The sequence below is a fragment of the Panthera tigris genome, chromosome A2 (genome assembly GCF_018350195.1).
Source record: "Panthera tigris isolate Pti1 chromosome A2, P.tigris_Pti1_mat1.1, whole genome shotgun sequence".
NCBI classification, from domain to species: Eukaryota; Metazoa; Chordata; class Mammalia; order Carnivora; family Felidae; genus Panthera; species Panthera tigris.
This window is the reverse complement of record NC_056661.1, coordinates 122,566,083-122,582,570: the sequence shown is the minus strand read 5'-3', so window position 1 is coordinate 122,582,570 and position 16,488 is coordinate 122,566,083. Positions and strand designations below refer to the sequence as shown.

The 16,488-nt window shown below is 42.3% G+C and overlaps 2 protein-coding genes across 7 annotated transcripts in view; one reads left to right on the top strand and one right to left on the bottom strand.

The window, feature by feature from the left end:
* Positions 1-16,247, top strand: part of LOC102967435 (retinitis pigmentosa 9 protein-like) — a 37,583-nt gene extending 21,336 nt beyond the window's left edge. For 3 of the 5 annotated variants that reach the window (XM_042969591.1, XM_042969577.1, XM_042969599.1), the window contains 2 exons: positions 4,088-4,172; positions 15,314-16,247. In XM_042969591.1, the coding sequence (XP_042825525.1) occupies positions 4,088-4,127 (40 nt within the window). In that variant the 3' untranslated portion in view covers positions 4,128-4,172; positions 15,314-16,247. Of the gene's footprint in view, positions 1-4,087; positions 4,173-10,176; positions 11,226-15,313 lie in introns of those variants that run through there. The other 2 variants (XR_006211925.1, XM_042969583.1) reach the window with 2 other exon arrangements.
* On the bottom strand, positions 5,464-15,831 carry LOC122234165. 2 transcript variants are annotated; one of them, XM_042969634.1, is made up of 3 exons: positions 15,756-15,831; positions 15,075-15,224; positions 5,464-7,015 (listed from the first exon to the last, which is right to left on the bottom strand). In XM_042969634.1, the coding sequence occupies exons 2-3, from the start codon at positions 15,214-15,216 to the stop codon at positions 6,474-6,476; spliced, it is 684 nt and encodes a 227-aa protein (XP_042825568.1). In that variant the 5' UTR covers positions 15,217-15,224; positions 15,756-15,831; the 3' UTR covers positions 5,464-6,473. The 2 variants fall into 2 exon arrangements, with proteins under 2 accessions (XP_042825568.1, XP_042825575.1); XM_042969641.1 differs by lacking the exon at positions 15,756-15,831 and adding an exon at positions 15,344-15,387.
* Positions 16,248-16,488: the final 241 nt, after the last annotated feature.

The following is a 16,488-nucleotide window of genomic DNA, read 5'->3' as shown; positions in this document are numbered from 1 at the left end:
CCCATAAATAAAAAGACTTCTTATCTCCTCATATGCTAGTCCAGAAACCGGAAGTCAATGGTTATTGTTTTAAGCCACTACGTTTGTTGAAATTAGTGACATGTCTGGAAGCTTCTTTTGGGCAGAGACCATCTTGTTTCATGTTCTAGTCTCAACTTTGTTTATTTTGAGAGAGAGTTGCATGTGCACGTTCGTGTGCAAGCAGGGCAGGGGCAGAGAGGGAGAGAGAGAGAGAGAGAGAGAGAGAGAGAGAGAATCTCAAGAAGGCTCCATGCTGAGCATGGAACCCAACATGGGGCTCAATCTCATGACCATGGGATCATAACCTAAGCCAAAATCAAGAGTCAGACACTAAACTGACTGAGCCACCCAGGTTCACCTCTAGATTCAACTTCTTTTAAGTTTATTTCTTTTGAAAGAGAGAAAGCACAAGTTGGGGAGGGTCAGAGAGAGAGGAGAGAGGGAGAATTCCCGGCAGTCTCCACACTGCCAGCACAGAGCCCAATGTTCAAACTTCTGAGCCATGAGATCATGACCCGAGCTGGTCAGATGGTCAACCGACTGAGCCACCCAGGTGCCCCTAGACTTCTAACAGAATGTGAATTTATTAGAAGTACGGTTACATGCTCCAGTTGGAACCTGATTTGGAAGTTGTAGTGGATGCTTTGTTGTGCTACTGGTATCTGCCTAGTTCCCACTGCTGACTTTTGGACTAAAATATTTACCCTCCCACCTGCTGGGATGGCTAACAACCGACAACTTACAACTGACTTCCCCTATCCAGGGATTTGATCTTTCTTGAAGAAAGCCGCAGTACCCAAGGTCATGCTTCCTTTCTAAGGGTCATCCTGTATCAGTGACTGGTCAGTGCACGGGTATAGGGGTGTCCTCTTACCCCAGTTGAGAAAATTCTGCAGGATCATTGCAGCTCAGGAGCTCCCAATTGGATTGGCTGAGGTCTTTGTTGTTGCTGCATCATATCCAAACTTCTTCCCTATGCTTAATCATTCTTTCTTTGCCCCTTCAGAGATTTTACTCCCCAAAGCACTCTCCATTAAAGCACTCCCTGCACACAAATCTTCATGTCAGAGTCTAAACCTAAGGAACTAAATGTGCCATGGGGTATAATAACCGCTTGGGAAAATGAAACGGAAGGTGGTATCAGGATGTACCCTTCATTTTGGACTCCAGTTTCCAAACCTATGCTTACCTTCTCATCTGGCCTCTAGAATAAAGACTTTGGGAGGGATTACAAAGCAGGGAAGTGTTCATTGGAGTTGTCCTCTTTTTCTGTTTCCTCTTCCATATACCGGCATTACCATCTTTCCTAACTTCTAGGGTCCAATATCTTCCTACTAGCCAGAGATCCCCAGTTATGGTCCCTTTAAATGCCTTGAATTAGTTTACCCACACTTCAAACTCCTATTTCACAGGTGTCAAAAAAGCAATCAGATTCAACTCCTATTAACACATTAATGAAAAACCACACTCTTTAATCTTCTCATGGGGATTTATAGGTGAATGAATCAGACTGTTGGAATTTGAATGAATCAGAACTGTTGGTAGGGAGTTAGAGTAGTGGAATGCCTTCCTGTAGTTCCCAAATAAGCTCAGAAGTTGGATTATCTGGACTCAAGTGTTCCTTATTGTTCAGTTATTCCAGCCTTCCCATTTCAGTTATGTTCTGGGCTTGGAATGTTGGTGGGAACAGTGCCAAGGACAAAACTGTTCATTTAAATTGACACTAAGCCATTCATTCACAAATACTTGAGTGCATATGATGTTCCAGGCTCTATACTAACTATTCCATGGAGATAATCTACTGGAGACAATAACCTATAGCCCTGAGGAATACATGGTCTCAAGGTTGAAAACGTAACTCTCCTGTGATATGTCACATAATGGGCTATGAAAGTGAAAATGCAGGTGTTACTAGAAGACACATAGCAGAGTCACATAATCCAGCCATGGGTGGGGATAGGGGTCACAGATATTCTCCTAGAATATCTACTCCATCTTTTAAATAGGAGTTAGGCAGGAAATAAGTCAGATCTTCTCATAAGACCAGCTTTAGAAACCATATCATCTTTTGCTTGTCTTTTTGCATCTCATCTGAAAACGTGCAGTGCCATCACTTTTTACCATCTCCTTAATCCATCTTGAGAGATACTTTGTTACCATATGGAGTTAAAAATATAAAAATGTAGTAATATATATATATATATTTAAAATCACTGGACAACTTAGAGGCAATATTGAGTGGATCCATCCATATGTATCAAAATATTGTTGATACGATCACTCAGAGAGCCCTTCCAAGAGGTTACCCTAGCCTCTCCATATCTGCCAAATACCTATATCTTATAATTACTCTTAGGACAGCCTTCATCCACATGTAAACATTTTGGCACCTAGCCACAGACTTAACCTGTATCTTTTATTGGGAGAAGACTGGTTCCACAAATTTACCATCTAGGTCATAGGTTCTGAGTATAAGGAACTCTTGTTTGCCTAAAGTTTCCCTTGTTTCTACAAGTGTACACTGGAAGTAAGTAACATGCTACAAACCACCATGGGACATACCCATCAGTGGACCTACCATATGCTTGGTTTCCATTTATAAAAAATGAAAAAGGTACCGTCTCTCTCTTCAGGGTAGTTCCTGTTCATGGGGAATCCATCTATTTAGTCTGTCCTCAACTCTGCCATCCTTTTCCCCATATTTAAAGGTCCTTGAGATTATAAGACAGTAATAGACATGGCAGAAGTATTCAGGAATGACCCAACTCTGTTGGTGTTACCAGTGATGTGGCCATTTTGAGACGGGAGCAAAATGCTTGAGAATCACACACATACACAATTCAATTCATTTGCTGTTTTATATCTTTTAATTGCAAAGGCTTTACAATGTCATATTTTCTTGTTTGTTGGTGTAACAGCTTTATTAGATTAAATCAATGGATGATCACATGTTCTAAACCACCATAATGATGCAATATTTAGTTCTTTTATGGAGCTGGAACTCAGTATTTGTTTCCTGTAAAATAATAGAATAATACAGTTCCTTAAATCAGCTGTAAAACTCAAGATATCTTATACAAAGAATCATTACTAATATCTTTAATTTTCATCTTTAGGATAAAGTTAAAGGTCTTAACATTTTGCTGGAGCATGATTATCAATCTTTACTTTATGACCGCTGCAAGGCAGGAATGGCCCATTTAAAAAGCCAATAAGCACTTTCTCCCTGACACCCCAGGCCTAGGGGTTGAAGGTGTGGCAGGGATACTCAATGCCAAGACCCAGTGTGAAAAGAAGCCTGTCAAACTACTAGACCTTTAAGGGAGATCCTGAACTTTTAAGGGAGATCCTGAACTTCCAGTGCCCAGCTCTACTAGCTCTAACCTGGGACACTTTGAACCAGCAGGATAACTTACAAAATCCCATATAACATACAACACACTACCATAACAGCACTGGTGAATTAAATGTGGAAAACTGACATAAAAATGACACTCCACAGAATGAAAAGGCTTAGGCTCCAATCTGCTTGTGAGCAAGAATCTATATAGATACAGGTCTACTACCCAGTTAGAATGCTGCCATTTTTCACTGCCCACAAGCAGTGTTAGTTTTAGAGGACAGAACATGCACTGAGTAGGAAACCCCAAACAAAGCCCTAAAAGCTAATCATGACATTGAAAACTGGACACAGGATAGATACCAACTCTATACCTGCTGGCTGTTTCCTAAACTTTACAGCATATGCCTCGAATCTGTTTGAAACTTTGTAAGGTACCTTGCTTTTCCATCTCTCACAGTTACCTGAGGGAAGAAGTGATTCATACAGCAAATAACCCAAATTGCTTAAAAAAAAAATGGCAAAAAATAAATAAATAAATAAATAAATAAATAAATAAATAAATAATACATCTTTCAAGAAAACCTATTTTTCAAGATCCTATTCTATATCATTCTACAGTCCTTAGCAATAAAAAAATGTAACAGACATAATCTAGAGGTTCACCCTGAAAATTACCATCTTCACTGCATAACCAAGAGTAAATTGAGGTTATCTTCTTCACAGGGCTGTGATAGGATGGAAAAAATGGATTCCTACACACTGATGAGAAATGACAGCAGAGGCAAATGAGACTTTAAGAAGACTAAAGGTAAGATGGCCAGTGTTCTGGTTTAGGAGCTAAGACTGAGCTTAATTAAATTTCCTGCAGGTCCTTATGCATCCCATTCATCCCTTACCTGCTTCATTTCACTTTTGCACCCCAGATATAATCATCCCCCAGGCTCTATTTTGGACCCTTCCCACTCGTTTGAGCCCCCTCCCTAAAAATACAGTGATCCAAACTCCAGCTGCAACCAGGTGTGCATGACCTGCTGGTCCAGTCCTCCCACTGACAGCCACACATAAAGCAAAACAAATTCCCTTCCCAAGTTTACTTTACCACAGATGTTAGCATTTTTTCTAGGTACTCAAGTTCAAAACCCAGCCTTCTATTCTTAAGGAGTCAATTTCGTTAATGAATTCTCTGAGATGTAAAACTTTTACTCCCATGAGAGTTAAGACCCTCATCATTTTATATCCAGAGTTCACTTAAACTGACTTTATACAGGGGTTTTAGCCATATAGGCAGAGTTCAAATTCCTCCTACACTGTGCTGCCAGCTGAAGATTCCTAGAGCATATTTCTTCCTGTCCTTTATTCAGTTTGCTTTGGCACCTCCTTATTGCCTAGAGGAAAAACATCTAGAAAGGAAAATATCTACTACTTTAGCCCATTCTGCTTAGACCTACCTTCTCAACTCAACATAGGTCTCCCCTCTGGCCGGCTGGTCTCAAGCTCAATCCCTGAAACACACTTGACCTGCCCTGGCTGCCCATTTGATAAGCTCAATGCTGCTGTCTCCATTCCCACTTCAAACCACAGTCCCCAAATTTGTATCACAATTCACTGCCTCCACATGGACTGCCCATTCTCAGCAACCACCTACCTCAATGTCCATCTCTCCTTTGCTCTCTCAACCCCACTGTCCTTTAAGACCAACCAGCTCTCCATCATCTGCTACAGCTCTTTATTTCAAATTACATTACAATTTCCTGGAATGCAGGACCTCAGACTTGGGATCTCTGCCAATCCTGCACACATGGGCATCTATAATTGTTTAAGAACATACTTTCAAAATGGAGAAATACTATTGATGTACGGCTGCCTTTGCCTCCAGGATGCAGTATGGAAACACCACAGACAACCAAATAGGACCAGCCCATTAGTCACTTACATTCCCATGACTTGTGAGAGGCTGTCTTAGACTCCAGTCCCTTCTGCATGGCCATCATACATTCCCTTTGGATCCTGCCATCCTGTCCTGTCACTTCATACACCATAGGGATGCTCTCATATTCAACATGCTTTAACCTGTCCTTATTTCTGGTGGGCCAGACGATAAGTTGAGGAGGGAGAGACCACTCAGGTGGCATCCTGATTATCCTGCTGGCATTGCAATAAATCCTTCTTTTTGAGGAATTCACAGGGTCTGGTGGACTAACTTCTTCAAAGAGGCATTCTACCTCATACATTTCACCTTCAACTTCCTCTTCCAACTCACAGTCTTCTGAATCCTCGGGAAGAACAGTGTTCAAGGCAGCGTTTTCTTCAACAAATACACTATGTTACCACTTGAGAAGTTGCTCAGGGTTTTCTGCTTTCTGCCTTTCACAGTCTTTTTAATTTTGGCACACTTTTTGAAGTTCTCATGATACTCCTCAATCTCATCATTTATGGTCATTTTTTCTTCATTTGTGTTCAATTTCCTATTCCTGATTGACTTTCTCTGTGATCCCTTAGTTTTGTAGTCTAGTCATGACTCATCTTTGGAAAGCATTTGCTCAGGGGATTGCTCCAGCTCTGCATCCTGCCACTGGCTCATATCACACTGAATGCCTCCATCAGCCTGGTTGAACTTGGCCAGCGAGATAGGAGGAGGGACATAATTCTCAGGGTAGCTGTTGCTCTGTACCACTCTAACTTCATTCATGTTCACAGGGAAGCCATGGCCCCCACTACCATTGTCTAGCATGCTTTCCTCAATGCGAAGGGGACTCTGGGATTGGACTGTAGGCTCAGGTCCTCAATGGCTTTATTGCTGGAGCAGACCGGCCTTTCCTGCTGGAGCTTATTGCCATCTCCAGAAGACAGGCACAGATTTGAGTTCAGGGTATCCTGGATTCTATCTCTGTCTTTTGCTTCATCTGGAGAAGATAGGAATTGGGGAGCAGCTGCATAGCTTTTTTCTTTACCCAAGTTCATATTCATGATGGAGTCCAACTTTACCACATCATCATGTCTTACATCATGACACTGCTCCAACCAGACAGTGCTTTCTTCATCTTTACACGTAATGCCCTCTGTACCCTCATGAGGGAAAGTTCTATTTTCCCAAGAACTCTGTGAAATCCTATTGTCCTGCACCATCTTCTCTGGCATAAGCTTTACCATAAGCTAGGTCATACAAACGCATAGTTTCCTTCAAAGTCTTCCAGAACTGCATTACAAGGGATCCTTTGCTCTGTTCTAGCCTCATTTTCTCTTTCTCAGATGCATAGCTTCCTTGAGGTGATGTCCTATACAGGCTGTTATTAGAAGGGCTCTTACCATGTAGCTCCCTCTTTTGGGCAACAGAAGACAAAATGCCATCTGTTTCTTCAGGAATGTCGTCCATTTCTATGTCAATATTAGAAGTAGGGATACTGGTCACCATATCACCTTCTGAGTGGGTGTCTTGTTTCTGAGTCATGTTCTCAGCCTGCTGAGGTTCAGTCTGAGTCTCTCTCGTTTTCTTTTTCTTTCCATAGCCACTACAGTGCTGGAAATGTGCTGTGTTATAAAACATAGGTCGTCGGTTAAGTGTAGTGGGCAATGGTGACTGAGGAACAAGGAAGCCAGGATACTCACTGAGTACCACTGAATATGGAAAATACAGACTTCCATTTCTGAAACCTGGAAAGAGAATACAGTAGTCACTCTGTCTCCTGCAGCTGGTCCCAACATTCAGCCAGTACACAGCCAAGTGGCCACACCAAGTGTTAAAATATGGCATTTCTTCCATGCTAGTTGGTAGCTAATGGCCCCCCACTTTCTCCCCTCAGGATTCAACAAGTGAAAGGGCAATGACCAGAACAGTGGGGCCTCCAGCACCCCCCTTCACTACAAGAGCAGGCATCTGTTCTGACTGGTTGCCAGACCATCAGATAACATATCATGAATCACCCCTACTTAGTAGTGGCGGTTTTTCAAAGAGACCAAGCACCCACTAAGCATAATTCCGGATTGTTGTGGCTGAAGAAAGAATAATTATGTCAGCTCTTATAGAGCAAAGGAGAACAAAAGTCCTTTGTATGTACAAGCCTTTCTAAACCTGTTCATTCAGCACTATTCATTCACACATACACACATCTTCCCCCATTTTCCACTCTTTAGGGGTAAACAGTGCAGTGGTGCCAGGAATGACAGACACATTTCTCTCATACAAATTCATTTAAGGAAAGGCATTTGCTTTTGCAAAACAGATGTATACGATTAACAAAGTTAAGATAAAACCTCTACTTAGTATATAAAAGCAGTAATTATACTCAGATCAGTGTTTATGAGGCAGTTTACTCAATATAGTGAAGTTGATCTTATGAACTCAATTTCACTGTTTAAGACTGCATGAAAATGCCTGTCGGACCTGGCCTGATGTATTTATACATAGAAGCTCATGGGTTTCTTTCTGTATTGAAAGTAAACAGATAAGTCTCACGTTGGGAGTTCAACACTGTCTATAGAGGTTAGAAGCCAACAGAATGAAGTTCATGACTCAGATAACTTCCTACCATATGTTGTACCATATCATACAGTGGAACAAAATACCATAATAGCAGATCTCTGCCAGTAGAATCTACCATAGGACCCTATTCAGCCACTTACTGCAAAAACATAGGTGTTAAAGTTTTGTCACTCACTAATCAAAATCCATGGCTACTCTTTGTAATACCTTCCCTCTTCTACCATGCGAAGGACTTTGAAGTCCTCTCCTATGTTTTTACCTCAGTAACTACTAGTAACTTCCTTTACCCATCCCCCTGACATTCACAGGTCTGTAGTCCATACCACCTCCAGAATTATCTTTGTCTTTTCTTAAGTAATCTCTACACCCAACTGTAGAGATTACCCAACTGTGGGGCATGGGGCTCAAACTCATGACCCTGAGCATCAAGAGTCAGATGTTCCACCAACTGAGCCAGCCAGGTGCCCCCAGAATTTTATTTCTGACTCAACTGTGACCCCTCCTCACTCCAGACACAGTATTTGAAGGGCTTATCACTGCCATTCAGGAAATGAGGAACAATGACCCCATTCTTTAGGATACCATAAAGGCCCTTATTATCTGATTTGTATCTGTATCATCTCACTGTCCCACTAAGCCTATAGGCTCTAGCCATATGTGGATTCCCCACAGGCCAACTTCTCTTCACTTTTCTGGAAATCCCTCCTTCCCTACTTCTTCCAACTGCTACCAAAATCTTTTGTGTGCATGTGTGTGTGTGTGTGTGTGTGTGTGTACAGATACATCTGTATCTGTATACAGCTGTATGTGTGTGTATAATATATATATACATACATATATATATACAGATACATACATACATATATATACATACATATATATATATATATATATATATATATATTATACACACATATGTATCTGTATACATATATATACACACACACATTTTAAGTAGGCTTCACACCTAGTACACAGCCCAGTGCAGGACCTGAACTCACATCCTTGAGATTAAGACCTGAACTGAAATCAAGAGTCGATGTTTAACTGACTGAGCCACCCAGGTGCCCTAAAACATTTCTTTTTTTTTTTTTTTTTTTTTAACTTTTTAAATGTTTATTTATTTTTGAGAGAGAGAGATGAGTGGGAGAGGGGGCAGAGAGAGAGGGAGAGAGAGGGAGACACAGAATCCTTAGCAGGCTCCAGGCTCTGAGATGTCAGCACAGAGCCCGATGCAGGGCTCGAACCCACAAACTGTGAGATCATGACCTGAGCCAAAGTCAGACACTTAACCGACTGGGCCACCCATGCCCACTTGCTTTTTATTTCTTAAAAATTTTTTAATGTTTATTTATTTTTGAGAGAGAGAGAGACAGAGAGAGAGGGCGCACGCGTGAGCTGGGGAGGGGCAGAGAGAGATACACACACACACAGAATCCAAAGCAGGCTCCAGGCTCTGAGCTGTCAGCACAGAGCCTGACGTGGGACTTGAACTCATGAACCATGAGATCATGACCTGAGCCAAAGTCAGATGCTTAACCCACTGAGCCACCCAGGTGCCCCAACCTTTTGTTTTTTAAATGGAAATCTTGCCACTTGTGATAACAGATGGACCTTGAGGGCTTTTCCTAAGAGAAGTCAGTTCAATAAAGGAAGTCAAATGCCATATCATCTCACCTAAATGTAAAATCTAGAAAAGATGAACTCAGAAACAGTAGAATGGTGGTTGCCAGGGGCTGGGTGGTGGGAGAAATGGGGAGATGTTGGCCAATGTCAAAAGAAAACTAATTCATCTTGTTATACAAAGGAGGGAATGGATGCAAACAGAACTTAATATTGAATCAAAATCAGCCTATTTATAAAAGCATGAATTTGTCCCTCTATTTCAATTGCACACCTATGAGTACTGCATGTCTAATTAATATTAAAAGCTGGTAGAGTTTGATTCTGGATATGTAAGAAGTTTGGAAGTCATTTACTCCAAACAAAGTAAAAAGGTGAACTGAAAAAATCAAGAATTCTTCCCAGACCCTTCATAGCAGTAGGTTACAGGCAAAGTGCTACCCCAGTGTTGGAGAGATATGTGAATGCAGATAAGTGCAACTTAGAGGGGTATAAACCCAAGAGATAAAAATTCCATGGGAATTAGTAGTGGGACAGGGAAGCCTGAACTATTGTTACTGACAAATTGCAGGCTCAAGGAGAACAAATCTGATTGTTAAAAACTTCAAGGGGATCCATTCATAGGGAATCCTCCCCCATCCCCTGCTGCCCTTTGCTTTTTTTGAATTTTATCTACAGTAGCTCAACCAGTTTCTTACATTAAATCTAGGAGAAAGATCCCACAGGAAGAGGAGAGAAGAGGAACCACTGTGACATACACAAGGAGAACTCCAGCCAACACTAACACCAGACCTCAGGACAAGCTAGTTGACCAGAGCCTAACTGATCAGGGTGTAAGCAAATACTTATCTCAAACCACCCTAACCACCCTTCCCTGCCCAATGGGAGAAGGCATAGTTCATAGTCCAAAGGCACAATCTCACTAAAAGACTGAGACCTAAAATCACAGTCCTTCTATATATAACCATAGCACAATGGTCCCTGTCCTACCTCCCCAACTTACCATGTCACTAAAAGCCTATTTAGAGCACTTCCTTTTATGCAGTACAGAATGCCTGGCAATTAATAAAACATTACAAGACACCCTAAAAGGCAAAAACTGTATTGTCTACAAAAAAAAAATTCACTTTAAATATGAAGACAGGAATGGAAAAAGATGTACCATGTTAATACTAATCAAAAGAAAGGGGACAAGCTGTATTTCTTTCAGACAGAGCAGACTTCAGACCAAGGAAAGTGATCAGGGATAAAGAGTGGCATTACATGAAACATCAATTCTTCACTGAAACGTAACAATCCCTCCCTAAAGTGCATGCCCTTAACAGAGGGTGAAACTATGTGAGGCCAAAAGTGATAGAAATACATGGAGAAATAGAATGACCCACTATTACCACTAGGAGATTTTAATACTCCTGTATCAGAATAGGACAGATGTGGCAGGTGTACAAAATCAGTAAGGACAGCTGAACTCAACAGTACGCTTAACCAACTGGAAATAATGGACATCCACAGACTTCTTTATTCAACAGAATACACATCTCACACCCACATGGAGCACTCACCAAGACAGTACATACTGTGGGCCATAAAAAAACACTTTCACAAATTAAAAAGTATATTAATCATACAGTGTCTGCTCTTAGCCTACAACTGAATATAGAAAACAAGGATAGCTGTAAAATCACCTAATACTTTGAGATTAAATACTAAGTAACACTGAGTCAATGAAGAAATCTCAGGAGAAATTTAAAGATTTTGAGCTAGGGGTGCCGAGTGAGTCAGTCAGTTAAGCGTCCAACTCTTGGTCTCACCTCAGGTCTTGATCTCAGGGTCATGAGTGGCACTGGCACTGGGCTCTGTGATAAGCACAAAGCCTACTCAAAAAAAAAAAAAGAAAAAGATTTTTGAACTAAATGAAATAGAACTTGTCAAAATTTGTTGGATGACATGGAAGTAATGATTAGAGGGAAATTTACAAAATTGAAAAGATTTGAAAATCAATTATATAGTCTCTATCTCGGAAACTAGAAAATAAAGAGCAAATTAAATTCAAAGAATAAGAAAATAAAAGTTAAAGCAGAATTAATGAAATTGACAACAGAATCAATAAAAAAATAAAATAAAAAAGCTGGTTCATTGAAAAGATCAATAAAGTTGATAAACCACCAGCCAGCTCACTGAGTGAAAAAGGGGAAGACACAAATGACTAGTATCAGAAATGAAAGAGGGTGCCACTTCAGATCCCATGGACATTAAAAAGATGGAAGGAATACTATGAACTCTATTACCACAGCTTTCATAACCTACACAAAATGGACCAATTCCTTGAAAGACAGAGTTTGCTAGACTCATACAAGTAGAAATGGACATCTGCATAGACCTATATCTATTAAAGAAAAAAATCAACTGATAACCTTCTAGAACAAAAAGTACAGGCCCAGAAGGGCCCATTGAAGACTACCAAACACTTAAGAAGTTACCAACAGATCAATAGGATAGACTGGAGAGCCCACACCCAGACCTGTGTAATTAACCAATGTTTGACAAAGGAGCAAAGACAAAACAATGGAGCAAAGATGGTCTTTTCAATGAACCATCCTGGAACAACTGAACATACACGTGCAAAAAGTGATTCTAGAAAAAGACCTTAAACACCCTTCACAAAAATTAACTCAAAATGGACCACAAACCTCAATGTAAAATGCAGAAACTATAAGACCTAGAAGATAACAGAAAACCTGTATGTCCTTAAGTATAGTGATGACTTCTTATCCAAAATACTAGTGGCATATATGATGCATGCAAGAAAGAACTGAAAGCTGACTTCATTAAAATTTAAAACTGCAAAAGATACTGATACTGTCAACTGAGTGAAAAGTCACAGACTGGGAGAAAATACTGATAAAGGACAGTTACCCAAAATATACAAAGAACCCTTAAAACATTAAGAAAATAACCCAATTAGGGGGTGCCTGGGTGGCTCAGCCAGTTAAACATCCATCTGACTCTTGATTTTGGCTCAGCTCATGATCTTGTGGTTCATGAATTCAAGCCCCACATCAGGCTCTGTGCTGACAGTGTGGAGCCTGCTTGGGATTCTCTCTCCCACCCTGTCTGCCCCTCCCCTGCTCATGCTGCCTCTGTGTCTCTCAAAATAAATAAACTTAAAAAAAAAAAAAGAAAAAAGAAAAGAACCTGATTAAAAAATAGGCTTCAGACCTTAACAGACACCTCACCAAAGAAAATACACAGACAAAACTTGCTAAATATACATATGAAAATATGCTTCACATCATCTGTCATCAAGGAAATGCAAATGTGTTTAATACACAATTTTATCCAGCTATTTGACAAGTTCTAATACATTCCTCTCATTTCCTACTTAACTAACTTTATCCAAAAATGATGTAAATTATCCTCAGTGAATCTATAGTCAACATTTATCTTTCCATACTGGCATCGTCTCTTGGCAATAGGCCCTTCAAGCTCCTTTGAAAATGGAGAGACCTTCTATGTCCAAATGGAATATGACTGGCTTATACACCTTCAACATGGGGAATATAACCTAGACTGATTAAGGAGACTGGTCCATATTCCTGGCTTGGTAAGTAGAACAAGGAGGGCATGTGACAAAGCCAGACCACTGACAGTGAGCTTTGGAACTCATTGAATCTACTGGAAGAGTGGGCTCTTCTCTGAGACCCCTAGCCATAAAATCATTACAGGCCTAGGAATGCTGTAACCATCTTTGCCACTTTGAAATGGCTAAGTATGAGATTAATACAGAGAAAGTCAAAACCTAGAAATAAAGGGAAATAAGTACTAATATGGATTATGTCTTTTTTTTTTTAATTTTTTTTTTTAATGTTTATTTATTTTTGAGACGGAGAGAGACAGAGCATGAACGGGGGAAGGTCAGAGAGAGGGAGACACAGAATCGGAAGCAGGCTCCAGGCTCTGAGCTGTCAGCACAGAGCCCGACGCGGGGCTCAAACTCACAAACCGTGAGATCATGACCTGAGCTGAAGTCGGACGCTCAACCGACTGAGCCACCCAGGCGCCCCTGGATTATGTCTTTTGATTCCCTATTTAGCCAACCTGAAGTGGCTTCTTTCTTGCAGTTCTAGGTTACACAAGACAGTAATTCCTAAAGTCTCTGAGTTTGATTGCAATTAAAACAAACAAGCAAATAAGCAATACAAATCTGAGTCCTACTTCCAGTACTCACCACTTTAATTCTAAATCACAACTCTTAGGACAAATATTTTAAACCTGAAGGTGAAGGGTGCCTGAGTGACTTAGTTGGTTACGTGTCTGAGTCTTGATTTTGGCTCAGGTCATGATGTCACAGTTTGCCAGATCAAGCCTGCCTCCAGCTCTGCACTGACAGCATGGAGTCTGCTTGGGATTCTCTCTCTGCCGCTCTCCTGCTTGTATGGGCACTCTCTCTCAAACTTTAAATAAATAAACAAACCTGAAAGTGAATCACATGAACAAACTGCACAAGTATGGAATCTCAGCCTTTTAATTCAAAGAAAGTTTAAGGTACAATATGCATTTCTTTTAGGAATTTCCCACCCTCTGACCTCAAGAGTTTTCCTCATATAATTCCTTCATCTACCCTTCCAAAATCACATTTCAACATCTGTATTAATTAGGGGATCACCAGAGAAATAGAGCTAACGGAATGCTTATATATAAAAATTTCTTTAAGCTCATGTGGAGGTACAAGTCCAAAATATGTCAAGTGGGCCGTCTTGCTGGAGACAGTGAGGAGCTGAAGTCCGTAGACCATATGCTGGCAGAATTCCTTATTGCTCAGACTACAGCTATAAAACGGCTGCCACCAGGAGCTCCTTGGACTAAAAATTCTACTCATGTGGGATCAGTGACTGATGAACTCAAAAGAAATCCTTATCACACCTAGTTTTCTCCTTGGAAAACAGTTGCATAAGATACACAACATGCTTCATCTACAACAGGGTACACAGAAGAATAGGTTTAACATTATCTTTGCTACTGGAGGTGTGAGAAGGGAGAATCACCCCATGGATTCTCCTGCACTGCCTAAAGCCCTCTTCCACCCCATAATGCATGAAATCCTAGATGTCCACCTCCCAAACATTTAAGTTTTGCCATACTTCTCCCAGAGTACTTTTTTTTTACCTTACCATAATAGCTTTTAGAATCTTTAGGCCTTGTTAAAAAAAGATTATAGGGACTAGGAGCTCTAGGTCCCTCTACTAGACTAGTTTAATAAAATTTTGGTTTGACTCCTGTGTAACTCTGGGCAAGTCCCAGACTCCGAGCCGCAGTTCCCCCATTTGTGAAACAAAGACAGCAATAATACCTAGTCCATCAGGTTGTTGAGGTCAAATGAGAGAACCTACGTCCAGTATTTAGCAGAATAACCGGCATATAGCTAGAAGTCAAATGTTACCTATAAAAATGGTGAACTTCAAACACTGCCCCTATGTGCTGCCATAATCTCTTCTGTGTCAGGACAGAGTGAGGAAAGGGAGATCATGGATTCAAGTATTCGAAAACCTCAGGCGTTGCTTTAGGGGGTAGGGTCTCTAACCGCACTGAACTTCTTGGACTTCTTACCTGCCCCAGGAACAGAGAATGGATTATAGGTGGGACTCTGGCACCACGGACTCAGGTAAGGCTGCTGGCCCATGGCGTGCACATAAAAAAAGGGTCTGGCATTACTGCCCTCGAAATGTGCGTTTTCTGAAGAGGCGTTCATGTCCTAGGCTGAAAGGTGTTCATATTTAGGAAGGGGCAGTCGCACTCAAGTGCCATACACTACAGTTAACGGAGAAGTTCTCCTGTTTCCCTTTCAGAATTCCAAGTCTGGGTGGAAGGGTCCTCACCTCTTCTGGCTGGCCTGGGATCGCGGACACAGGGCTGCGCGGCGTTGGGGACCTGGGCAGCGTTGCCCACAAGCCCGGGCCGCATCTCGCACAAACAAGTCTCGGCTTCCCCAAGCAGCAGCAGCAGCAGCAGCAGCAACACAGAGTGAAGACTGAGGCCAGGAGAGAACTTGCCCGCAGCTCCTCGAACGTGACGGGCTGTGCCCAGGAGCTCCACTCCAGGGCCATCACTTAGGCCTGGCCTGCAGCGCCCTCGTCCTCAGCCTCTCGGGAGTGCCCACCGCGCCCCTTCCCCGGTCCAGAGGAACCCATCCCGGGGGACCCAGCCTCTCTTTACCCACGACTCACACCCCACTCCCTGTCCTGCAAGTCAGTCGCCTCCACTCCCTCGGCACCCAACCCCACCACTCACCGTGTTCGGTACGCCCACCTGCTCTAAGCCAACCTCCACAACCCGGAACGTCTCTGACACCTGGGCCTTGGCTGCCACTTTTATAGGCTCCGCGCGCTGCGCGGGCCTCCCACAGATGGCTCACGCATGCGCCCTGGGCGAGGATCGGAGCCTGACTGCTCCTCCCAAGGACACCTGGAGAAGCCTTGGAGCAGTTTTCGGCACCTGGACGCCCTGCTGTTGGCGCTTCCGGAGGACCGGTCGGTTCCCTGTCCCGCTCGCTCTCCCGGACTGTCCCTTCCATTTGAGTGTGTTCGGTGAAGACAGCTTGTCTCCCCTGCTCTGAGCCCCTGGTCTTCCTTCTTGGGCCTAACACCGCTGACACGAAGGAAGAGAAGCTGACGGAGGAGAAGGAGAGAGGAAGGAGGAGGCTAGCCTGGACCGTGTGGACCTGAAAGTAGGCGATTCATAAGGGAGGGGCGCTCCGGCCCCTACCGCTGCAGAGAGTAAAAGCGGGGGTGCAGAGGCTCTGGCAGTTAGGGCGCCCTGGGTTGGGAGAGTGAGGAACAGAGGGCCTGGGGAAGTCGTCTGTGGTCTGGTACATGGGCAGTTGGAGAGAGAAGCTGGCACACACGGACTCCGCTTTTTTTGCATGGGAAAGAAAGGAAAGGCCTAGGATCGTAGTTAATGGGAGTCGTGGGGTTGTAAGGATTATTGTGAGTTTTTTGTTTTGTTTTTAAAGCGAGAGATTTAG

Excerpts from the sequence above, each read along its gene's own strand:
- LOC122234165 (XM_042969634.1), bottom strand. The coding sequence starts at position 15,216 with ATGAACGCCTCTTCAGAAAACGCACATTTCGAGGGCAGTAATGCCAGA. Across the intron at positions 7,016-15,074 it reads ATTCTCTGTTCCTGGGGCAG|GTTTCAGAAATGGAAGTCTG; the intron begins GTAAGAAGTCCA and ends TTCTCTTTCCAG.